The sequence below is a fragment of the Schistocerca americana genome, chromosome 3 (genome assembly GCF_021461395.2).
Source record: "Schistocerca americana isolate TAMUIC-IGC-003095 chromosome 3, iqSchAmer2.1, whole genome shotgun sequence".
Classification (NCBI taxonomy): Eukaryota; Metazoa; Arthropoda; class Insecta; order Orthoptera; family Acrididae; genus Schistocerca; species Schistocerca americana.
In genome coordinates this window covers 483,225,376-483,251,014 of record NC_060121.1, presented here as the reverse complement: position 1 = coordinate 483,251,014, position 25,639 = coordinate 483,225,376, and the positions used below count along the sequence as shown (strand labels likewise).

General features: G+C 45.3%; 1 protein-coding gene across 4 annotated transcripts in view; it reads right to left on the bottom strand.

The window, feature by feature from the left end:
- The window catches only part of LOC124605816 (RING finger protein nhl-1), a 286,175-nt gene that overhangs the window by 13,078 nt on the left and 247,458 nt on the right, over positions 1 to 25,639 (bottom strand). For all 4 annotated transcript variants that reach the window (XM_047137730.1, XM_047137732.1, XM_047137733.1 and 1 more), the window contains 4 exons: positions 22,418 to 23,126; positions 19,023 to 20,242; positions 10,792 to 11,048; positions 8,301 to 8,617 (listed from right to left, as the gene is read on the bottom strand). In XM_047137730.1, the coding sequence (XP_046993686.1) occupies positions 8,301 to 8,617; positions 10,792 to 11,048; positions 19,023 to 20,242; positions 22,418 to 23,126 (2,503 nt within the window). The remainder of the gene's footprint in view (positions 1 to 8,300; positions 8,618 to 10,791; positions 11,049 to 19,022; positions 20,243 to 22,417; positions 23,127 to 25,639) is intronic.

Sequence of the window (25,639 nt, the reverse complement as noted above, 5' to 3'; positions counted from 1 at the left end):
TGAAATAAGAACACCGTGAATTCATTGTCCCAGGAAGGGGAAACTTTATTGACACATTCCTGGGGTCAGATACATCACATGATCACACTGACAGAACCACAGGCACATAGACACAGGCAACAGAGCATGCACAATGTCGGCACTAGTACAGTGTATATCCACCTTTCGCAGCAATGCAGGCTGCTATTCTCCCATGGAGACGATCGTAGAGATGCTGGATGTAGCCCTGTGGAACGGCTTGCCATGCCATTTCCACCTGGCGCCTCAGTTGGACCAGCGTTCGTGCTGGACGTGCAGACCGCGTGAGACGACGCTTCATCCAGTCCCAAACATGCTCAATGGGGGACAGATCCGGAGATCTTGCTGGCCAGGGTAGTTGACTTACACCTTCTAGAGCACGTTGGGTGGCACGGGATACATGCGGACGTGCATTGTCCTGTTGGAAAAGCAAGTTCCCTTGCCGGTCTAGGAATGATAGAACGATGGGTTCGATGACGGTTTGGATGTACCGTGCACTATTCAGTGTCCCCTCGACGATCACCAGTGGTGTACGGCCAGTGTAGGAGATCGCTCCCCACACCATGATGCCGGGTGTTGGCCCTGTGTGCCTCGGTCGTATGCAGTCCTGATTGTGGCCCTCACCTGCATGGCGCCAAACGCGCATACGACCATCATTGGCACCAAGGCAGAAGCGACTCTCATCGCTGAAGACGACACGTCTCCATTCGTCCCTCCATTCATGCCTGTCGCGACACCACTGGAGGCGGGCTGCACGATGTTGGGGCGTGAGCGGAAGACGGCCTAACGGTGTGCAGGACCGTAGCCCAGCTTCATGGAGACGGTTGAGAATGGTCCTCACCGATACCCCAGGAGCAACAGTGTCCCCAATTTGCTGGGAAGTGGCGGTGCGGTCCCCTACGGCACTGCGTAGGATCCTACGGTCTTGGCGTGCATCCGTGCGTCGCTGCGGTCCGGTCCCAGGTCGACGGGCACGTGCACCTTCCGCCGACCACTGGCGACAACATCGATGTACTGTGGAGACCTCACGCCCCACGTGTTGAGCAATTTGGCGGTACGTCCACCCGGTCTCCCACATGCCCACTATACGCCCTCGCTCAAAGTCCGTCAACTGCACATACGGTTCACGTCCACGCTGTCGCGGCATGCTACCAGTGTTAAAGACTGCGATGGAGCTCCGTATGCCACGGCAAACTGGCTGACACTGACGGTGGCGGTGCACAAATGCTGCGCAGCTAGCGCCATTCGACGGCCAACACCGCGGTTCCTGGTGTGTCCGCTGTGCCGTGCGTGTGATCATTGCTTGTACAGCCCTCTCGCAGTGTCCGGAGCAAGTATGGTGGGTCTGACACACCGGTGTCAATGTGTTCTTTTTTCCATTTCCAGGAGTGTAAATACGTTGGGGAACATGGACCTTACCAAATGGAAACACGGTAAACCAGATCGACCATTTGTGATAGATGTGAGACAAAAATCGGTCCTACTGGACATGAGGAGTATCAGAGACCCAAACATAGATACATATCACTTTCTGGTATGGGCATGGGTGAGGGCAAGGATATCTAATGCAGCAAAAGGAGTCTGACCCAGGGCACAGAAATATAACAACTTTAGAGTCAGTGAAAGTTAGAGAACAGTATCAGGAGAAAATAACTTGGATTCCAGAAAATGTTGGAGAATATAACAACATCTAAGATCAGTGGGGAGCAATAAAAAAGATGGTGGAGACATCAGCAAAACAGATACTTGGAATTGGGACAAGACAAGTAAGACCATCATGGTTTGATACCAAATGCGAAATAGCACCTAAAGAAAGGAACGAAGCATATAGAAGGTCAATGCGATCACACTGTACGAGAAGGATAGCAGAAGAATACAAAGAAAACTGGAGGATTGAAAAGAGGACTCACCAAAGAAAAAAGAGAGAATGGATGAAAGCAAGTGTCAAAGAAATGGAGCTCATGAGAAGCAAAAATGAAATACGAAAATTCTATAGAAAGGTGAATGCGACATGGAAGCCTTTTGGTAGTAAAACAAGCTTAATAAAAGGTGATACAGGGAATATAATAAGTGAAGAGAAGGGTATATGTGAAAGATGGTGCAGGTATTCTTATAGCCTCCTCAACCATAGAATAACTGTACCAGGGAATCCAATAGAAACGAATGGGGAAGAGGACCTAGACAACAACACTGCCCCACCAAATGTAGAAGAAGTGAAAATTGCCATGAAGAAATTGAAAAACAACAAGTTGGCAGGGGCAGATGGTATTCCAGCAGAACTGTTTAAGCAAGGAGGTAGAGAGCTGGAATGAAGCCTTCTGAAAATGTTCACCAGAATGTGGGAAGAGGAGAAAATGCCCCAACAATGGAAAGAGGGTATCATATTTCCCATAGATAAGAAAGGAGATCAGAGGGAGTATGTCAATTACAGAGGGATCACACTACTTAATCTGGGATATAAAATAGTCTCTAATATACTATTCGACAGAATCCTCCCAATCACACAGAGTGAGACAGGGCTGTACCAACACGGATTTCTCCCCAGGAAGTCAACTATACATCAAATATTCACCTTCAGACAAATCCTGGAAAAAAACAAATGAATACGGGGTTGGCACGCATCACCTCTTTATAGATTTCAAAGCAGCTTATGATAACATAAATAGAGAGCAGTTATATCAAGCCCTAGTTGAACTGGGAATCTTGAGAAAGTTGGTAAGGCTGGTAAGAATGACAATGAGCGAAATACAAGGTAGTATAAGAATAGGAGGAATGATGTCCAATACATTGAGTATTAAAAACGAAGTGCGACAAGGGGATGCATTGGCATGTCTTCTCTTTAATACCACTCTAGATTGGGCGATGAGAAATGCAAATCTTCTGAATAGAGGAATGATCTTCTATAAATCAGTGCAGATGACATAGATATAATAGCAAGAAAACAAAAAGCAATGGAAGAGACATTTACGGCTCTCAACCAGGCTAGTAGAAACATGGGGTTAATTATTAATGAACAAAAAATATATGGCAGCTGGAAAAGCACATAGAGAAAATATGCTAAATGCAATAACAATGGGCGATTATATGTTAGGGAGGGTTGAACATTTCAAATACCTGGACTCGACAGCTACCCATCTAAATGATACCTCCTATAAAATTAAGCAGAGATTAATACAAGCCAACAGAGCCTATTTTGCCCTAACAAGACTTCTGTCCTCAAGGCTCCTGACTCATACCACTAAATTAACTTTCTACAAATCACTTATATGACCGGTGTTCACATATGATTCTGAAACCTGGACATTAACAACTAAAGATATTGAAATATTGGATGCATTTGAAAGAAAGGTATTTAGACGAATCATCAGCCCAATCTGTGAAAGAGGAGGATGGAGGAGGGGATACAAACATAAGTTGTGCATCATATACAAAGACCAACCCATCAGGAGGATAGTGAAATCATCCAGACTGAGGTGGGCGGGACATGTGGCGCGCATGAATGATACAGAGGTATCAAAAAGAATATTACAAGGAAAGCCGGGAGAGCAGAGAGGACATGGTCGACCAAGAGCCAGATGGGAAGATGGAGTAATCGAAGATCTTAGGAAGATGGGCTATAGAAACTGGAGAGTACTGGCAAAGGACTGAGAGAAATGGAAGGAAACTGTAGAAGATACCAAGGGTCATCATGAGCTGTAGAGCCAAGAAAGAAGAAGAAGAACATTTATTACGCTCAATTTACAATTATAAATAATACATCAAATGAAAGAGTAACTCAGATATTGTTTACTTATAAGTGTTTAATCACATGACACACATTGAGTCAATACGAGAGTTCCTCCCAGACCTTGTTCAGTACGTCTGTAGTAATTGTTGTAACAACTGCGTAAATCCTGTTTCTTCAGTCAGCTATACTAGCTGGTAGTGGATGTATATACATATGATCCTTTTTGAATATCCAAAAGTAAAAGTACAATAGCGTCAGATCAAGTGAATGTGGAGGTCATGCAAAATGAGCTTTCAAACAACCCCTTGCGTCCTATCCAGCAGTTGAGTACAGTGTCATTTAACCAGTGACATACTGAATTATGCTAGTGAGATGGTGCACCATATTGCTGGTAAATAAAGTTCTGTGGCTCAGCTTCTTCCAGTCTAGGAAAAATCCATAGTTCTAGCACACCAAAATAAGAAACATCAATTTCAGTCGATTCACAGAAAAAGTAATGCCCACTAACTGCGTGCCAGGGTATGGCAACAAAAATATTCAATTTAGGGGAGTCTCGTTGCAATTGTGCCATCTTGCAGGGATTTTTTTGACCGTCAGATGCACACATTATGTATGTTCACATTTCCACTTGGGTGAAAAGTAGACTCATCACTGTAGATGACAAGCTCTAGAATATCTTCATCATCATGCAACAACAATTTTTTTACAAAGTTGTCACTTAAATGGTAGTCTGCAGGCTTTAGAGCTTTTAACAACTGCAAATGATGACATATTTGCAAGTGTTTCTTTAAAAGTCTCCATACAGACATCACTGGAATTGCTAATTCACGACTAATTTTCCAAACTGATTTCGTGGGGCTACATGTGAGAGACTCCCTCACTCGTTCAACATTTTCTTTGGTCACTCTTAGTCATCGAGTACTCTTTCCTATGTAGAGACAGCCGATGTCTTTAAAATGATGACATCATTGATGGATATTATCACTTGAAGGGTTACAATGGAACTTGATACAAAATGTATTTTGTGTTGTAACAAGAGAGTCAGTCCTTGCAAAGCGTAAAATAAACCAGTCATCATCTTTGCTACTAGCATTTTCTAATGGCAGATACAGGAAACAGTACACATGTATGCACAAGGTACACAAACAGAACCGAGTTGTTCTTTTATTTAAAGTTTACTCATATGGTAATTGGAAGCTGAAAGTAAAAAATGCTATTAAGTTTTAAAACTCCCACATTCATTTTGAAACATTCAGTATTGACGGGTATATTCTCGTCATGTAGAACTACCAGTTCTTAATAAATATTCGAACACGCACTGAGAATATACTTGAATGGTTTATTGCTTGGAATTACAGAAAAAGAAGCATAGTTGCTATATGGGTGACTTGTAAACAACAAAAACAGTAACCAAGGAACAGAATGAGCATAAAAACAAAAATGATAACTCGAAGGAGTAGGAAACAACATTCTTCAGCCCTCCAAGCGGCGGATTCAAACTTGGCGGTTTTCGCTATTCATTTATTGCCGAGCAGTCACTGAATTTGCGACACAACTGTATCTATGGATGGCGCGAACGGGACTAACGTGGGCAGACACGGTAGTCGACGTGAGTAGCGGTCGCTACAGTATAATGAAATATGACCAGGAACTGCAGTTAGCGTCCCATAAGGGCAATTTGCACTGAGTGCAAAATAATAACATTTTCAGTATAGGGCCGATTCACACTAGATGTTGGAACGGAATGGAATGACATGCAATTCCACTGTCAAATGGTGGTGTGTTCACACTAGATTGGACTTGAACACAACGTAACTTTGCTTAACCCGCTACTTAACGCTCAAAGTGAGGTTATGAAATATCGTTTGCGTTACAAGAAGTCGGAACATAATATCCTAAATTAACGAACAAGCATAACAACATTTATTAATAGCCAAAGAAAACTTGGTAATGGATATTATTGAAAAAGTTTGTACGGTAAATTGAATAAAGTTGAAAACAACTATTTTTCTTGATGCGTAGACCTTCCTTTTTTCCTAATAAAAAAAGAATATTTAGTGAAATCTATTTCGTCAATTTATGTTCTTATTTAAATATTGTGCAGGCTTTGTATTTGTCCAGTTACTGTAAAACAAAATAATTTTTCGTTTTCAGATAGCTGGCTTCTTTGGTGGATGAATGCTCAACGGAAAAAAATCCATGTCATCATGGAACCATTTACAATGTGTTAGGAAAACAAAGCAAACAATAAAGAGGAATATTCGAAACTAGTCGTCGGTTGTGACCAGTGATATAGGAAACATGCGACCATGCAGATATAATACGTAGAGATGCCGCTATAGACTTACGCTGTTTGTTGTTTTGAAGCCAGCATTGCCATGTTAGACGACCCAAAACTTTGACTACTGTTTATGAATGCTTCTTGATCTTCATTTCTGCCATGTGCAGAAGACAGTTTCTTTTAAACAGAAACTATTACTTTGCTTGTGTGAATGACACAGCGTCGGGAATACATTCTGAGAGGTATTTTTGGTTTGATATGTATACCGAGTTTTATTTTGTTATATGTTTCGAATGACCAACCATTCTTAGAATGATTAGAACACCCATAAATGACGCGAGCTGATATTTTTGATCTAATTGCTTCCATAAGAAGATAATGTTCGGGACAACTAACGCGACCGATGTCGGCTTCAAGCTTGTGACATCTCCCCTTATTATACAGTACCTCCTTGCATGTGACAAACATCGTAAGCAACATGGTGATTATATCGTGATATCAGTGATTTTGAAGCTGGCTAAGCTGCAGATCAGTCCGTCAACACCACCACGTGTTTTGCTTTCACCTTCGTTGACTTCGCCATTTCACAACCAGTCTGTCACCTTCCAACCTAACCTAGACTTTGGGCTATGCTACATGGCAGTCTGTCACTACAATCAGGTTTTTTGCTTTCACGTTCGTTTACTTGGTCAGCTAAAAACCAAACTGTGAAAGTACACACCACATTGTGACGCCACAGCAGCCGATGACTTGTATCGAGTATTCCTCTTGTCCTAAACCAAAATAATAAAGATTAAGAAGATTCAAAAACACAACATCCATTACTGTAATGAGCGTAAGTGCGGCCGAACTAGGTTAACTTCTGATGTTAACAGACGACACCGTTCCGTACACCAATATCTACGTGAAAACTTTCTTTCTGACAAGGGAACCTCCCCATCGCACCCCCCTCAGATTTAGTTATAAGTTGGCACAGTGGATAGGCCTTGAAAAACTGAACACAGATCAATCGAGAAAACAGGAAGAAGTTGTGTGGAACTATGAAAAAAATAAGCAAAATATACAAACTGAGTAGTCTATGTGCAAGATATGCAACATCAAGGACACTGTGAGCTCAGGAGCGCAGCGGTCCCGTGGTTAGCGTGAGCAGCTGCGGAACGAGAGGTCCTTGGTTCAAGTCTTCCCTCGAGTGAAAAGTTTACTTTCTTTATTTTCGCAAAGTTATGATCTGTACTTTCGTTCATTGACGTCTCTGTTCACTGTAGTAAGTTTTATGTCTGTGTTTTGCGACCGCACCGCAAAACCGTGCGAGTAGTAGACGAAAGGACGTGTCTCTCCAATGGGAACCGAAAACATTTGATCGGAAGGTCATAGGTCAACCGATTCCTCCACAGGAAAACACGTCTAATATGTTCTATGCGTCACTGGTGACGGCATGTGTGTCACGTGACGGGAATATGTTGTCGACCCACCTAACTTGTACATTTGGCGAATGGGAAAAAAGATTCTTCTACCTTGCCCGATTTAGGTTTTCTTTTGGATGTGATAATCACTCCCAAAAAGTGATGAAAACATAAGAGTTGGTCACATAAACTGCAACAAATGCATGCAACAGTTTCACAGTTGCAGTTTTCCCTGTGCTCTGTCAAAACATATGTTTTAAACGCTTTTAAATTTTTCCGTGTGTAGACCGTCAAATCCTGCATATGTCCAAGCAAGTCTGAACATGTCCTGGAATTTTGGAGAGCAAAGTTGATTATGTGTGAATGCCTGAAGTTTGATAATTGTCTGAAAATAAGAAAAAATTAAACTTTTCACTCGAGGGAAGACTTGAAACAAGGACCTCTCGTTCCGCAGCTGCTCACGCTAACCACTGGACCACGGTACTCCTAGGCTCACAGTGTCCTTGATGTTGCCTATCTTGCGCATGGACTACTCAGTTTGTATATTTTGCTTATTTTTTTCATAGTTCGATACAACTTCTTCCTGTTTTCTCGATTGATCTGTGTTTCGTTTTTCAAGGCCTATCCACTGTGCCAACTTACAACTAAATCTGAGGGTGGTGCGGTGGGGAGGTTCCCTTGTGAGTAACCTTGATCTGACCTCTCGTTCTGTTCCTTTGACGGCCTGTGTGAATACCGGCATATGAGATGCATTTTGTAATGTTTCGACATTCTGTTCAATTCCGTTCTGTCAAGTGCGAATGGACCTTTAATCGCGCGAGAATTAGTTTGAAACATCTGCAGAGCTAGAGGCATACTTAACGTTACCTACCTGGATGCGATGGTTGTATCTGTCTGCGATGATGAACTGGCCGATACGGTTGACAGCGACTCCGGCGAGGCAATCGAATTCGCCCTCACCGCTGCCGTAGCTGCCAAACTCCTTGGCGAAGGTGCCATTGGCGTCGAAGACCTGTACGCGGTGGTTGCTCGAGTCTGCTACGACGATACTGTTGTCCGGGCCGACGGCAATGCCGCGAGGCCACGTGAAGTTTCCGGGCTCGCTCCCCCGACTTCCGATCTTAAACAGCTGGCGGCGTTTCTGCAGGTACTGGCTCCTAGGGGAGGTACCTGCCGCCGCTGCGAAACCTGTCGCAACATGCCAACACTGTGCTTAGGGGACTGACTCATAACTGTTAATCTGTTGCTACTATAAAAGTTTCTTGGGATTCCGCAGAGTAACAGGCTAGCAGTAGCTGCCTGAACTTTTAACTATCATGTCGAAAAAAATAAAGTTACATAATTTGTTTGCATGGACATGTCTGCAGTCCTGGAAGCCTACGCACTGAAATCACCTCGCCGTAGTACTCCATCACGCCACTAGAGGAGCCAAAAGAAAATGGAGCAGTCCATTGTTAAGAGTTCTACCACGAGGAACGACGGCAGCTCAGTTATGGGTGCTAACACTCAATGTTCGTAAACGCGACGATTAGTTGTTTGTGGACTTTAGCTAAAAATGAGACCAGTACGCAGCACACGATCACAGTAAAGGAACTGCCACACAGTATTTGGCCGAACAAAGCTGGGGGATGTAAGGCAGATACAACAAGTTCATCGATAAAATTTAAAATATGGCAAAATCGAGATATTCTTTAGGGGGTCAGATGGAAAGTTCTCGGCCTGGTGGGGAAAATTTGTTATTTTTTATATAAAAATACACTAAATTTTAAACATTGTTACATTTAGGTCAACACATTTTACGCAAATTTTTTCTCTTACTGTGAGTTGTTCTCACCCCTGAAACGCGATTCTGGAGTTATGAAAAAGTACGACTCTGCTGATGTAATAATCATTACATTGGACTCTAATGATTTTCATGACACAAAGTTCTTACGATCGAGAACGTGTGCAAGTCAAAGGTGTCGAGTTTGGTAAATAGCATAGCTGTTCCCACGATATATACTTCAGATGCCACAGCTTTTCCCTTTTTGAAGTACTTTTTTATGTTCTGATATACAGTATTGTGCTATTATTATTTTGCAGTTCTTAATTAGTGCACAGAGTTGCTCCAGAATTTGATACTGGAGATAACAGAGTGAAAGTATGAAAAGTATACAAAACTTCACGTTTCAGTGTCACAGACAGTGGAGATTACTCTTCTATTGAATTTAGCAGCATTCAGTTCCCGTACAAGATCTTGAGTGTGGTGCTACCAAGAAAGGTTTGCATTTACCCTCAGTCCTAAGAATTTCAAATTGTCCACTTCATTGACTGGCGGCTTTTGGAAGTTTCGTATTAGCAACTGAATGTCTTGCTTTTAGTTGGAGTTAAGCGTTAAGCTATTCTCATTCAGTGGAAGATTTAATATGAATCAAGAAAAGCAACGGACCCAGAACAAAACCCTGTACCGCCCCATACTTTACAAGACTGTTGTCAGATTCAAATGTTGACTCTATTCTACAACCTTCTGCGTCCTACTTTTCAGATAAGATGCGGTCATTGTTGAGCTTTCTGTCAAATCCTACCTCGTTATTGTGCAACATAAAAAAACGCCTCCCGAACAGGCCATGAAGGCCCAACGGTACCGACCGGCCGCCGTGTCATCCTCAGACCATAGGCGTCATTGGATGCGGATTTGGAGGGGTATGTTGTCAGCATACAGCTCTCGAGGCCGTATGCCAGTTTCCGAAGTCGGAGCCGCTGCTTCTCAAGCTAGTGGCTCCTCAGTTTGCCTCACAAGGGCTGAGTGCACCCCGCTTGCCAACAGCGCTCGGCAGACCGGATGGTCACCCATCCAAATGCTAGCCCAGCCCGACAGCACTTAACTTCGGTGATCTGACGGGAATCGGTGTTACCACAGCGGTAAGGTCGTTGTCATTGTGCAAAATAATGAAAAGAAATTTCACAGGTATCAACGCCAGGCCAGGAACTTATCGCCCTCGTAAATATTCGGGTATTCCAGGAACGCAGACGTAACTGTAAATTGAATGTCAGAAAGAAAAAAAAAGATAGCAGAAGAGAGGATTTGTTATAGATTTATAATAAACGAAGAGGAATTCTTTAAACTCCGTTTTTAAGCTAAGAAGTTATAAAAATTAAGAGTTCAAGAACTACATGGTTGGAAGTCCATCACTGAGAAAAAGCAACATTAATAAATAGGAGAAAAGAAAGCGAGAAGAGAAATGTAAGTTTTACGGAATACTAGAGAACGAATATGAAGATAAAGACATGCGGCATGTGGCTTTATAGTATCATTGAACAGTTCGTGATGACCGCTGGAACATTTGTACATAATGTAGTCAGTTGGTGGTCATTTCACTTACCTGCTGCTGTAGGGGAAGTGGGGGAGCCTGCCGGGTTTTTTTGATCGTCGTCAGAGCTTTCAATGCTGGCCGAATTGTGTCGGAGTGGCAGGCCGAGGGAGAGGCGTCGGGACGCCGACGTGGAGGATCCGGCGCCAGAGGCCAGAGAGGATCCGCTGCCGGAGGCGCCATCCTTGCCGTCCTTGCCGCGGTTGCCATACTTGTTCTTCAGGTAGCGCGCCCACGAGCTGAGTGCCGCGCCATCCTTCTCACCGGACCTGTGGCGGGCACAAGTGTCGACACTTAACAGTGGACTACCTCACTACGGAATTAGCACAGTAAGTCCCTCTATCGAGTGGGTACATTCACCAGTATACTGGGTGTGAAATGCTCATTGTGACTAGTAATATCAGTTTCGGTTAGTTTCTTGACTTGTAAATTTTATTAAGCCAAAAATCAGCACTCCGAATTAAAAAAAAAAAAAAAAAAAGAAACTGGTCACTCCCAGAAGACATCACACTAACACCATGTACCACCGTCCTTAGACTTTATGATGCCTTCAGTTCGGCAAACAAGATATACTATAACTTAATCCTGATAAGCAATACCCAGTTGAAGTCACTCAATGAATGGATCCCATAGAGGTATCAGATAGTATTGATGTTGATTGCTACGTTACACCAGCCGTTCCAAATAGTCCCAGGCACATCCTCTGTGATTCACTGCGACAGTCCAGATGAGATAGTGTGCCTTAGTGTTCATCAAACCAGGAACGTATGTGTGCTGCACTATAAACGCAGCTATTTTCATCTTGGAAGAAGGGAATATACACAGCTTACTCGTCGCGAAGATTGAAAAGAAAGGGCAGCACACGGTCACCGGCAATGTTGAGATGAGTTTCCAGGTTTATGTAAACTGTAAACGTAATGGGCCCAAATCACGGTATGAAAAATGCCCCCAAAACATTATAGAACCACCTTCGGTGTGAACTGCAGATCCACACCCCTCCTCATTGGGCCACTAGCGCACTTGATACGTTACATTACTTGTAAAAAAAACAACACCGCCCCTCTTTGGACCTCGCTACACACCTCTAGTTAGCTAATGTCCAGTTTCTGTGTTGTTTGGCCCACTGAAGTGCAGATTCGTGTGCCGCAGTGATCAATGGGCTTTGTGAGATATCCGATTCCAGATATCCATTGCAAGCTGTTCCCTTCGCAGTTTTCCCTCGGACAGTGGTTGAGACTGAACTACTTCACTGGCAGCAGCATTTCTTGTCATGTTTGAAACGAATTGTCATTGACGATATATGAGATCCATCTCTGGTTCCTGTTAAGTAGGATCATATTCCCAACACTGTTCTTACGCTATGTCCATGGCTATGAGTAGTACACCATTTCTTATACACACATCGGATAGTCCGCGTTGATACGCCGACAAATCGGGTAATGTCAACTGTCATCAGCACTACCAAACACGATAGACCCTTCTACCAGTCTGTGATGTCTCTACGTCGACCCCGATCTGATTCAGTTCAACAGCGACGCACACAAACTCCACATCGCTGGTATGACTTACATCATCGGTAAAGAATCACATGATCTCATGGTGTCAGTTCTACACAATCTACAGCGATTCAAAGCGACCAGTCGGCTGTTTTGAGAGGGTGACTAATATTTTGTCGTGTAAGCTTACGATTTGCATAATGCTTCAGGATATAATTTTTGACTATTTTTGTAGAAGTATTACTAGTTCCCTTGTTGAGTTACGCCATTAAAACAGAAGACGTAAAAGAATTCCGAACAGTATTATGAAAAAGGTAGTTGCTACTCACCACACGAGATGCTGAGTCGCACATAGGCACAACGAAAAGACTGTCAGAAAAGGAGCTTTCGGCCAACAAGGCGTTCATCGGAGATAGAACGTAAACCCAGCTCACAGACACATGACCACAGTCTCTGGCTGTTGAGACCACAGCAGCCAGAGATTGCGGTCATGTGTGCGTAAGTTGCGTTTGCGTGCGCTTGTGTGTGTGTGTGTGTGTGTGTGTGTGTGTGCGTGTGAGTGTGGTGTGTGTGTGTGTGTGTGTGTGTGTGTGTGTGTGTGTGTGTGTGTATGTGTGTGTGTGTGTATCTTATATCTCCGACGAAGGTCTTGTTGGACGAAAGCTCATTTTCTAACAGTCTTTCTGTTGTGCCTATCTGCGACTCAGCATCTCCGCTGTATGTTGACCAGCAACTACCTTCTTCATAATATTGTTACATTCCATCCTGGATTTTCCATTGTTAAAATAATTTCAAATAGATAAGTAACTATGTACAAGACAAGGGCACATCGCTTTGAACTTGAATGTAACAGTTTAAATGTTCAAATGTGTGTGAAATCTTATGGGACTGCTAAGGTCATCAGTCCCTAAGCTTACACACAGCTTACGCACTACTCAATCTAAATTATCGTAAGTACAAATACACACACCCATGCCCGAAGGAGGACTCGAACCTCCGCCGGGATCAAGCGCACAGTCCTTTACTGCAGCGCTCTAGACTGCTCGGCTAAGGAATGTAACAGCAACTAACACAATGACATCATGCGTCCATAGTTACTCAGACGCCTGGTGTCACTCGACAAATTCTTGCTCTTTCCTTTCAAAGCGCACCTCCGTAGTCAAGACGGCCAACACGCGGAGCAACAGTAGTCAGTTCGTATCCGGGGGGTGGAATAATTTTCGTCACGAGTATTTGGAAGCCACTTAACAACTCATACTTCGAATCATCGAGCAACAGACTGTGACAATATTTAGACTGTTGTCTACGAGGACCTGTTCTTCGACAAATTTTGTAACATGGGTGCTTCGTCACCTTATGCTTAATTGTATATGGACACTGAATAAAATTTATCAACAGCATATATATATATATATATATATATATAAAGGTTCAAATGGCTCTGAACACTATGGGACTTTACTGCCGTGGTCATCAGTCTCTTAGAACTTAGAACTACTTAAACCTAACTAACCTAAGGACATCACACACATCCATGTCCGAGGCAGGATTCGAACCTGCGACCGTAGCGGTCACGCGGTTCCAGACTGTAGCGCCTAGAACCGCTCGGCCACCCTGGCCGTCTCAACAGCCTCACAAACAATTTCCTGCACAAGTGGAGGCGTTCTTTCATTAACTTCTCTCTTACAGTGAAACAGGGGAGTAGCATTTCAACCCTGAGATCAAACACAGCAGTGTAGGGCCACAAATGTTGACTGTTAATTCGACAAAACCGCAGACGTCTGCCGGAGAGGTGCTTATAACAGACATCTGGGACTTGAAACGTGGATTAAAAAAAGGGTTAAAATGGCTCTGAGCACTATGGGACTTAACTTCTGAGGTCATCAGTCCCCTAGAACTTAGAACTACTTAAACCTAACTAACCTAAGGACATCACACACATCCATGTCCGAGGCAGGATTCGAACCTGCGACCGTAGCGGTCGCGTGGTTCCAGACTGTACTCCTAGAACCGCTCGGCCACCCCGGCCGGCAAAACGTGGATTACTTTGAGTAATTACAGCCAAATATTATCCCAAATTTCTGTTAAGGTGCTGTGCAAAATGTCCAAAGACGAGTTGGGGAACGGAATTGTTCTCCACGATTTTGCACGTCCTTATTTTGTTTGGCCTTGAGCTGTTGGTCGTAGTCATTCCCTCTTAGCGTGGGGCCAATGAGAAATACGGGCCCTGCAACGAACTTGTGACGTCACACTAGTCGGCTTGTCTGCCACACTTCATGAACCTTCGGCTCAGTCCAGGGCACACGGAAAATCAAAATGTAATTGAAAAGTTATGTAGCTGAAAAGTTTTATCGTGAGCTATCGAGAACTTCGAAACACTTAAACACGCAGTCAAGAATTACTAAATTCGTCTGAAATAGTTATTCGCTCCCCGCGTGGTTTCTGCATTAATGGAATCCTTAAATTCCAGTAGTGATACCATCAATGCGAACACAGTGAATTAGTGATGGAATATTAAAATAATCTTTGCTTATGAATGTATCTACTTCTTTTAGTGAGGTACAAACACGAGTTTAGATCAAGTTAAATATCCTTGTGCATTTAGCAATAGTCTGTGTTCATGTCAGCTACAGTAAGAATAAATAAAAGCAGTTAACATATGATTTTGGTGAGTGACGTCTAAGGTCCAAAGCTGCGACGTTGTCGCGTCAAGCAACGTCTGCAGGCACGCCACTGTGCTCTCTCTTTCTGCGGCGGCAAAAAAATGCTTTAAAGCCTATATTTCTTACGTAAGACGTCTGAAATTCACATATAGTATGGATCTCTGTACTATCGCTAATGATATAAGATATCTATTCTTCATTCTAATTGGGTCCAGTGTTGTAGTATTTTTTTATTTTGCATTTTTTTTTTTACTGTGTGAAATTTTCACGTCCACAAACAGCTTCAGACTTACATCTCGAAAATTACTGAACTGATTGAAATAATTTTTTCTTCGTTGTCTACCAAAGCATCTCGCTCAATAACGGATTTTTTCCAGTTATACTTACCACATTGCATTTGTTACGTGCAAGTTTCTGAAAACAGCGCTATTTCCCTCTTGTGTCAATATCTAATTTATAACAAGTATGAAGTTTAAAAGTACTGTGGCGTTACACATGTAACAGACAAACCTTTATAAATTAGTAACAGTTTAATAAAAAAAAACAAAAAACGGTACAGCAGTGATCGAAGTCTCAGTATAAGGAGCTCGTGGCGACACATTTAGATATATACACATTTTTTTCTGCAATTAAATAATGTATCGACACTAATTCAGTGTAAGACCAAAGTAATTCAAAGCAGATAAACCAATATATATTTTTGTTATTTTTAAATTTAATTCTAACTGCGCAAGATTCCAATTGTATTGAATCTATGATGGCACCACGAGAAACAACTAATTTTAAGTGAAGAAGCTTTTTAGGAACTGTTAATCAAAACGAAAATGTGAAACCATAGAGATTAACTGTTTTGTTATTTGTTAGCGAACTATTTATCTCAACGGCTGGTTTTGATCAACTCGAAACGTTCAGCTTCACATGTTATTTGTTTTGCCCTTGCTGTGATATAAAATGCGATAAACTCTACCTGTTTATAGTTTGAGCATAATAACTGGTCACTGGGCAACGTCCACCTCGGGGTACGGAAGGCCATCCAGAGGCTGGAGTAGGATCCTTGATTTTGGGACAACGTATGGGGCAGGTCCTTGTCGGTTTGAGCAAGTGTTTGGCCCCACGTTTCGGGTTGAACACAGAATGCTTTCACCAGCTGTAAGTTTTTGGTGACGAGAGGCGGTTCGGACTCTGAGAATATTTCGTGGGTTTCTCGTGCGCAGTTACGATAACTTGTCCAGTGAATGCTGGACAACAATTCATAATTTTTCGAGAGTTAACCACGTTTGCAACCTACATGTATTTTGTGATTTAACAAACTTTTATTTATTTTGAGATTCAGATCTGAGATTGGTAATACTAAAGTATGACTACTTTCTATGGAGACTCTCAAGTCTGTCTACGGATTTTATCTTTTATTAAGGACGCTAGGTGCTGGACTTAATGTGGGAAAACTAGAGTTTCGACTCTTTTTACACAAAATTATTCCCTATTTCAATATGGATAAAAATAAGAAAAATGTCTATTAAACATGGGTTCTCGAATGCATACCTTAAGAGCTATAAACACTAGTTCATCTTCGTTTCTGTGAAAGATATCTCTTCTACTGCAAGTTCTTTTCCATTACGAACGACTTACAGAAGGTAGTAAACAACTTATGGCACATTTATCTGTGATTGTTCATCAATATAGCATGCAGTACACATATGTTAATGTTGTTACTGTAAACCGTATTCAAAGTTGTAGGTAAGAGCAATGTACACATTTGTTCTAATTGAATCAGTCCGTGTTTTGATTTATTGGTTTAATTCTAGAATGAACGTTATCGTTATTCCGTTTGAAATATATGAACATTATTCAAAAATGGTTCAAATGGCTCTAAGCTCTATGGGATTTAACATCTGAGGACATCAGTCCGCTAGACTTAGAACTACCTAAACCTAACTAACCTAAGGACATCACACACATTCATGCCCGAGACAGGATTCAAACCTGCGACCGTAGCAGCAGCGCGGTTCCGGACTGAAGCGCCTAGAACCGCTCGGCTATAGTGGCCGGCTATGAACATTATTAATTTTGATAGAAATATCATTTGTGGAGGCAGCCAACTGCATGTATAATGTCGTAGTTTCTCCCTCGTACAAAACTGAAGTGGAAATTCTGAAATTCGTATATCTGTGGTGCCTCTAAGCACGTAAAAAAGTCATTTCTTAATTTTACTTATGGCTGGTGTTACGTCTTTTTTTTCTGAAACACTAAATTGTATCAGGATAAGTTCGCCATTTGAGAACTCGCCTGCAGAATGCTTGCGCAGTGGAAGTGACATCATAGTGGGAGTCAACAATATCAGGCTCCCAATGGTGTATTGCTGGTGACAAACAAGTCCAGGCTACTAGCTGTCATGTCCCCCATACTTTTTACACTGAGGTTACAGAAGCCGTGGGGTGACGATATGCACACGTACAGGTGGCGGTAGTATGGCGTATACAAGGTATAAAAGGGCTGCGCTTTGGAAGAGCTGACTTCCGCACTCGTGTGATTCATGTGAAAAGGTTTCCGAGTTGATTATAGTCGGACGATAGGAATTAACAGACTCCGAACGCGGAATGAGAGTTGGAGCTACATGCAATGCATGGGACATTCCATTTCGGAAAGGAATTCAATATTCCTAGATCACAATGTCAAGAGCGTGCCGTGAATGCCAAATTTCAGTACCTCTAGCTATAGAAACGCAGTGGCTAACTGCCTTCACTTAACGACCGAGAACAGCGGCGTTTGAGAAGGGTTCTCAGTGCTAACAGACTAATAACATTGCATGGAATAACTGCAGAAATCAACGTGAAATGTAAGGCGAACGCATCCGTTAGGATAATGCGGCGAAATTTGGCTTGATCAGAGGACCGACACGAGTGCCTTTGCTAACAGTACGATATCGCCTGCAGCTCCTCTCCTGTGTTCGTGACCATATCGGTTAGTCCTTAGCAAACTGGAAAATCATGGCCTGGTCAGCTGAGTCCTAATTTCGGTTGGCAAGAGCTGATGGTAGGGTTCAAGTGTGGCGCAGACCCCACGAAACCATGGCCCCCGGTTGTCAACAGGGCACTGTGCAAGCTGGAGGTGGCTCCATAATTATATGGGCTGCGTTTACATGGAATGGACTGGATCTCTCGTTCCAAGTGAACCGATCATTGACTAGAAATGGTTGTGTTCGGCAGCTTGGAGGCCATTTGGAGCCATCCATGGACTTCATGTTCCGAAACAAAGATGGAATTTTTGTGGATGACAATGAGACAGCTTTCAAAAATATTCTGGACTGTTCGAGCATGCGACATGAATCCCATCAAACATCTATGGGACATAATCGAGAGGTGGTTTGTCCTGCAGCGACAACACTTTCGCTATTATGGGTGGCTTAGAGGCAGCACGGCTCAATATTTCTGCAGGGGAACTTCCAAAGACTTGTCCAGTCCATGCCACGTCAAGTTGCTGCACTACACCGCTTCAAAATGGTTCAGATGGCTCTGAGCACTATGGGACTCAACATCTGCCGGCCGTAGTGGCCGAGCGGTTCTAGGCGCTACAGTCTGGAACCACGTGACCGCTACGGTCGCAGGTTCGAAACCTGCCTCGGGCATGGATGTGTGTGATGTCCTTAGGTTAGTTAGGTTTAAGTAGTTCTAAGTTCTAAGGGACTGATGACCTCAGAAGGTAAGTCCCATAGTGCTCAGAGCCATTAGAACCATTTTTGAACTCAACATCTGAGGTCATCAGTCCCCTAGAACTTAGAACTACTTAAACCTAACTAACCTAAGGACATCACACACGTCCATGCCCGAGGCAGGATTCGAACCTGTAACCGTAGCGATCGCGCGGTTCAAGACTGAAGCGCCTAGAACCGCTCAGCCACCCTGACCGGCCCGTAGGACTTAGAACTACTTAAACCTAACTAACCTAAGATCATCACACACATACATGCCCGAGGCAGGATTCGAACCTGCGACCGTAGCGGTCACGCGGTTCGAGACTGAAGCGCCTAGAACCGCTCGGCCACTCCGGCCGGCTAGGAGCTATGAGATTACAATCAAACGCTTACCCTGAGGCTCCAGAGCCGGAGGCGCTCGGCCGTTCGGGCGAGTTCTCGCGTGACTTGAGCGCGTGGGTGGAACGGCTGCGCGCCAGGTCAGCTGTGGACGAGCCGGCTGCGTAGCGCGATGGCAGGTAGGAGGCGGGCATGCCGGACGACGTCGGCGACGAGGGGCTGTCGTCCTGCTCGTCCTGGTCGTCGCCGCCGAAGTTGTGCGTGCTGCGGCTGCGCGCGAGCCGCGACCGCCGGTCCTTGAGCGCGGCGTAGCGCGACCGCCCACTGGGGTACCTGCTGGAGGAATCGTCGGCGCCAGCTGCCGCGGAGGCGGTGCTGCTGCTGCTGCCGGCGCCGTACTTGCGCGAGTCGGAGTCCTCCTCGGGCGAGAGCGCCGCCGAGCTCTTGCTCTTGTTGAGGAATCGGCTGGTGTAGCCGCTGCTGCCGTACCGGGAGGACGGCGTGTCGTCTTCTTGCTGCGCGGCCCTGCCGCGGCTCAGGTACTTGCTGCCCGTCTCCTCTTTATCCTTGTCCTTGTTGGCTCCGTAACGGTAGCTGGGAGTCGACGACGCGTCGGTACTGTAGCGGCGGTATCCGGCGGTGGACGAGCCGCCTTCGTCGCGGCTGTCCCTCCTCCTCGACGAAGTAGCGGGGGCGTCCGACGTGTCCCGCGCGTTCGCACTGCGGGCCAGCAGCGGTCCGATATCTGTGCGGTCGACGGCGCGCGTCGACGACGATGACGTCGACGCCGGTTCCGCTGTTTTCTTCTTCGCCGTCTCGTCCTCCGACTCTTCTTCGGATTCGGTCTCTTCCGAGTCGGAGCTGGTCTCCGTCTCCTCTTCGTCCTCGTCCTCCTCCTTCGTGGAGGAGGCTGCTGCAGCCGCGGCTGCAGCCGCTTGCTGGCGGTTGGCGAGGAAACGGCTCTGGAAACCGCCAGAGGCGCCGCGGCCTCGCGCCGTCGAAGTGCCGCTACTGTCTGCTCCGGCAGAGGCGGCGGTGCTCGCCGGTGCCGTGGTGCGCACGGGGGAGGCAGCGGCGCTGGAAGACGACTCGGAAGACGTGCTGGATTCCGAACTCGCCGACCGCACCGCCGGCTTCTTAGTACCGGCGTCGGACGTCCTGCGGCCAGCCCCGGTCGCCGTTCCCGTGGAAGTCTTGCGCTGAGCCGACGTGGTCGTCGTGTTGACGCCTGCGGCCGAAGACGTGTCGTCCGATTCTCCGTCGCTGGTCGCAACCTGGTATTCCAGCAAGAGTCACTATCTTCGCTCTTTCTCTCAGTTCTCCTCCTGGGGCCGTCTTTTAATGCATGTCCGACCTACAGCTCCCCGATATGAAAAATCTCGCATACACCACAGAGAGTAATGCGGCTAGTAAAGCTTGTCGTATTTCGGAAAGCTTCAGTAAGCTCCTAATCAGGAAATGACTGTCGATCAAGAGCTTCAGGCATGAATTTCCATGCTCTGATGAGTATTCCAGGGAATTTTCAATAATACTGGATATTTTTTCAACAGGAAAAAACAGATAACTGTTTCCGAGCACGTAACTTCAACAAAGAATCCACGGGAAGTATTTTTTGTCAGGAAATTTTAACAAGGGAAACTACACTGTTCGGAGAGAGGTCGCTGTCAGCAATGCCACCGAAGGTCATAATGTGGTATCGTTAGTTATTAGCTGGTCATCTACTACAGGAATGGACTGTAGGGGTAAGACAGGATCCACAGGCAAGTAAACACTTCGCTTAGTCATATCATAGCATTTGACACAATGATCGTCAGCCATACAAGCACAGTGTGGAGAAGAATAAGGAAACTACGCACCATAACGAACAGATCTCTGCGATCATTAACGTTATATTGACAAAACGGTATTAGTCCGAAGAACTGTTACTGTACAACAACCTGTAAGTTAACATGGAATTAAAAACAGCCCCAGGAGAAAAAAACTTTTGAAAAATATTGGACACAGACAAAAATTTAAAAATCAGCTATCAAAAAAATCTAAATATAAAATTGTTACAAAGCTATTAATAATTAATTAGTTTGCTAAGAATTGTAAAGAGTTTTATACACAACAATATATATACAAACTTAAACACTTAAGGGACATGTAGCTCATTTTAGTCATGACAACACACTCCTTTCTGTCAAGCGACGGACTCAGTAATATACTCTAATTGTCTCGCGTTATTACATCATGCGGAAGCATTACGACAGAATGTACGACATATTCTTGTGAGGTGAAATAGTTTGTTAAGGAATGGTAGCTAAGCAATAAAAGTACACGTTTGCATTGCTTCAGCTGCAGTTCTTATCATGTTTCTTACAGGTCCGAAATAGACGCCTAGAAAAAGAGAAATTGAAATTGGGAAGTTCGAAAATTCAATTTAAACTGCATGTTCACGTTTGTTACGTCATCTACCTTCAGCATACTTCCCTATTAGGACTACAGGGAATAAAAGAATACTTAGCAGTTTTATAGAGCACACTGGCTTTTTCATGAGATGAGAATGTCTGATGTGCCTAGTGTGCAAATTTTTCAAATTAACTGTATCTTCTGGAAATGTAAAAAGGTGTTTGAGGATTTTAAACTTGTTTGCGCTAAACTGGCGTCATTTATGCTCTAGGGTGACGTATTCTTAATTTCTTCCCACTTAGACAAGGTTTAACGCCAGGTTAGAAGAACCACCATTTAGATCAGTTTGAGCGGATGTGCTAGCATGCTATCATCACACACAACAAAAGTAACTGGTGATACTGTCATTCCGTCTCCTAAGGCTAGAGATCACAGTTCTCTCACTAATTATCGCTTTCTCTTTATCACAGCCAATAGGGGAAAAGTCACACGAATGCGACGTAAGTTAGTAATCCAACAGGAGAATAAATACGCATTTGACTGGTACAACTTAGTAAATGTACAGTATGTGAACGCTCACAAGCTTAGAAGTTTGGTATCGAAAGACGTCCTGTTGTTTGGCTGGCATACTAGTGACGTAGGGAGATCAGTCCTCATTTCCAAATAAAGTCTTAATGAGGTTGCCCTCGGTCGTGAGGGAAATGTGGAAACCGGCAATTGCTTCCAAACTTTTCCGATTGGGATTCCCCTTACGTAGCTGCCTGAAAAGGAGGCAGAATTTTACAGTGCCTCGCACTATCCACTCGATTAGGGATTTAAATGAGGGAAAAGAAAATTTGTCCAATATTTGTAGCACAATAGAGAAATACTTGTCGATTGGAGATCGCAGTTTAGACCTCGTGAGAAAAGTAACCGTTCTTCGAGAGAGGTACGGCTGATGTGAGACCGGCCACACAGCGAAGCACGCTGAGGCCGGTGTTTGGGGCCTCCCGGCCGCCGAGACGGAACTATAGCCACCAGTCGGGCTGGCCGTCCTCTGGCAGCTCGGGGCTGCTCACCTCTTGCACGGTGGCGGGCGGCGTCCTGCGCGCCTGCTCGGCTGAGGAGGAATCCTCGCTGCCGGCGTCGGTGCTGCGCTGCTGCTTGAGCGCCGCGACGCGCTCCGACTGCGGCCTCGGCGACGCCGTCGTGGTGGTGGTGGTGGTGGTGTCGGCGGCGGCAGCCGTGGTGGCTGCCGCCTCGCCGCCGCTGCCGGACGCCTTGTTCTGCTTCTTGATCTTGGATATCTCGTCGTCCTCGCTGACCTGCCGCGCGGCGGGCGCCCTCCTGGCGGGCGCGCTGGCTGCCTTGGGCGCCGCCTGCGGCGCGGGCGCCGGCGCCGGCTCCTTGTCGCGCTTCTTGCCGCGCTGCTCGGACTCTTGCAGCCGCTTCATGACGCGCGGCGAGTCGAGCAGGCGCGTGATGCCGCTGAGCGGGCCGCGGGACGCGTCCTCCGTGTCGAGCACGCGCTCCCGCTCCTTGCCGTGGTGCGACGGCCCTCCGCCGCCGCCGCCACCGCCGCCCCCGCAGTCGCCGGAGAAGCGCACGGAGCGGCCGCCCACGCCGACGGCATCGTTGTCGGAGTCGCCGTCGCCGCCGCCGAGGTGCCGCGACGCCAGCCGGGAGCGATAGCGCCGACTGGCGCGCCCCCCGCTGCCGCCGCCCTCGTCGTACTCGTAGTCGCCACCGCCGCCGCCACGGCTGTAGTCGTCGCCGCCACGGCCGTACCTGCAAATAGTTTTATTTCCAATGAATCTGGGTGATGCTCCATACAACGAAGCACAAGATTCAGAAACTTGAGCAAAAACGTGGCTACATTATACACTACTGGCCATTAAAATTGCTACACCACGAAGATGACGTGCTACAGACGCGAAATTTAACCGACTGCAAGAAGATGCTGTGATATGCAAATGATTAGCTTTTCAGAGCATTCACACAAGGTTAGCGCAAGTGGCGACACCTGCAACGTGCTGACATGAGGAAAGCTTCCAACCGATTTCTCACTCACAAACAGCAGTTGACCTGCGTTGCCTGGTGAAACGTTGTTGTGATGCCTCGTGTAATGAGGAGAAATGCGTACCATCACGTTTCCGACTTTGATAAAGGTCGGATTGCAGCCTATCGCGACTGCGGTTTATCATATCGCGACATTGCTGCTCGCGTTGGACGAGATCCGATGACAGTTTGCAGAATATGGAATCGGTGGGTTCAGGACGGTATTAAGGAACGCCGTGCTGGATCCCAACGGCCTCGTATCACTAGCAGTCGAGATGACAGGCATCTTATCCGCATAGATGTAACGGATCGTGCAGCCATATCTCGATCCCTGAGTCAACTGATGGGGCCGTTTGCAAGACAACAACCATCTGCACGAACAGTTCGACGACGTTTGCAGCAGCGTGGACTATCAGCTCGGTTACCCTGGACGTTGCGTCACAGACAGGTACTCAACGACGGACATGGCTGCACAAATGTCAAAACGTCATGTTTGCGGGTGATTCCAGGTTCTGTTTACAGCATCATGATGGTCGCATCCGTGTTTGGCGACATCGCGGTGAACGCACATTGGAAGCGTGTATTCGTCATCGCCATACTGGCGTATCACCCGGCATGATGGTATGGGGTGCCATTGGTTACACGTCCCGGTCACCTCTTGTTCGCATTGACGGCACTTTGAACAGTGGACGTTACATTTCAGATGTGTTACGACCCGTGGCTCTACCCTTCATTCGATACCTGCGAAATCCTACATTTCAGCAGGATAATGCACGACCGCATGTTGCAGGTCCTGTACGGGCCTTTCTGTATACAGAAAATGTTCGACTGCTGCCCTGGCCAGCACATGCTACAGATCTCTCACCAATTGAAAACGTCTGGCCAATGGTGACCGAGCAACTGGCTCGTCACAATGCGCCAGTCACTACTCTTGATGAACTGTGGTATCGTGTTGAAGCTTCATGGGCAGCTGTACCTGTGCACGCCATCCAAGCTCTGACTCAATGCCCAGGCGTATCAAGGCCGTTATTACGGTCAGAGGTGGATGTTCTGGGTACTGATTTCTCAGGATCTATGCACCCAAATTGCGTGAAAATGTAATCACATGTCAGTTGTAGTATAATATATTTGTCCAATGAATACCCGTTTATCATCTGAATTTCTTCTTGGTGTAGAAATTTTAATGGCCACTAGTGTAGATAAAAAGTTTTACGGTTACTGTTATTACACCTCTTCATCTACATACATACTCAGCGAGCCACCGTATGGTGTGTGTCGGAGGATATCCTATACTACTACTAGCCATTTCCTTCTCTGTTTCACTTGCCAACAGAGCGGGGGAAAAACCTTTATCCATGTTCCTCCGTTCGTGCCCTAATCTTTATAATCTTACCATCGTGGTCATTACGCTAAATGTACGTTGGCGGTAATAGAATAGTTCTGCAGTCAGCCTCAAGTTTCCGTTCTCTAAATTTCCTCAGTAATTCTACTCGTAAAGAACGTCGCTTTCCCTCCAGTGATTCCCATTTGAGTCCCCGAAACATATCCGTAATACATGCTTCTTTTTCGAATCTACCGGTAACGAACCTAGCAGCCCTCCTCTGAATTGCTTCGATGTCTTCGTAATACGACCTAGAGCGAATCTCAAACATTCGAGTGGTACTCGACAAGGGGACACACTAGTGTCCTCTATGCTCACTCCTTTTACCTCATCCGTCTGTCACTAAGTACTCATGAGTCTAGCGAGTGGTAACGTCTGCGAGTTGTGGGTATACGTAAAACTGCCTTTCCAGCTACAACAACGGCTGAGTTTTGTCCTGAGCTTAGAGCCTTGGGCAGTGTTAGGCTCTCGGCAGAATCGTTGGCCAGCTGTCAGAATGAATGTTTGTACGGGTCGATTACGGGACTTACAGATGATTCGCCTGCGGATTATAAGAAAGCTGGCAGCGCGAAGTGCTTCAACGTTTAATTAAAGTGCTGATCAGATAGCTCACTTAAAAGCAGTGGTATGTAGTATTGTGTGAAGTGTGATTATAGTGGAGAAAGCTAACAGTAACAATTAGTGACTATTATCGATAGAAAACCTTGCGAGAGACAGGTAAATACAGTTTCTTGATTCGTACCATTTCCCGCTTTAGGATACAAGGGAAGGAAGAAATCTACGAGGTGACAACAACAACAGTGTAATGGATGGGACGTGTAAGATGAACATGGTGAAATTTTTAAAATTAAATTTTATAATA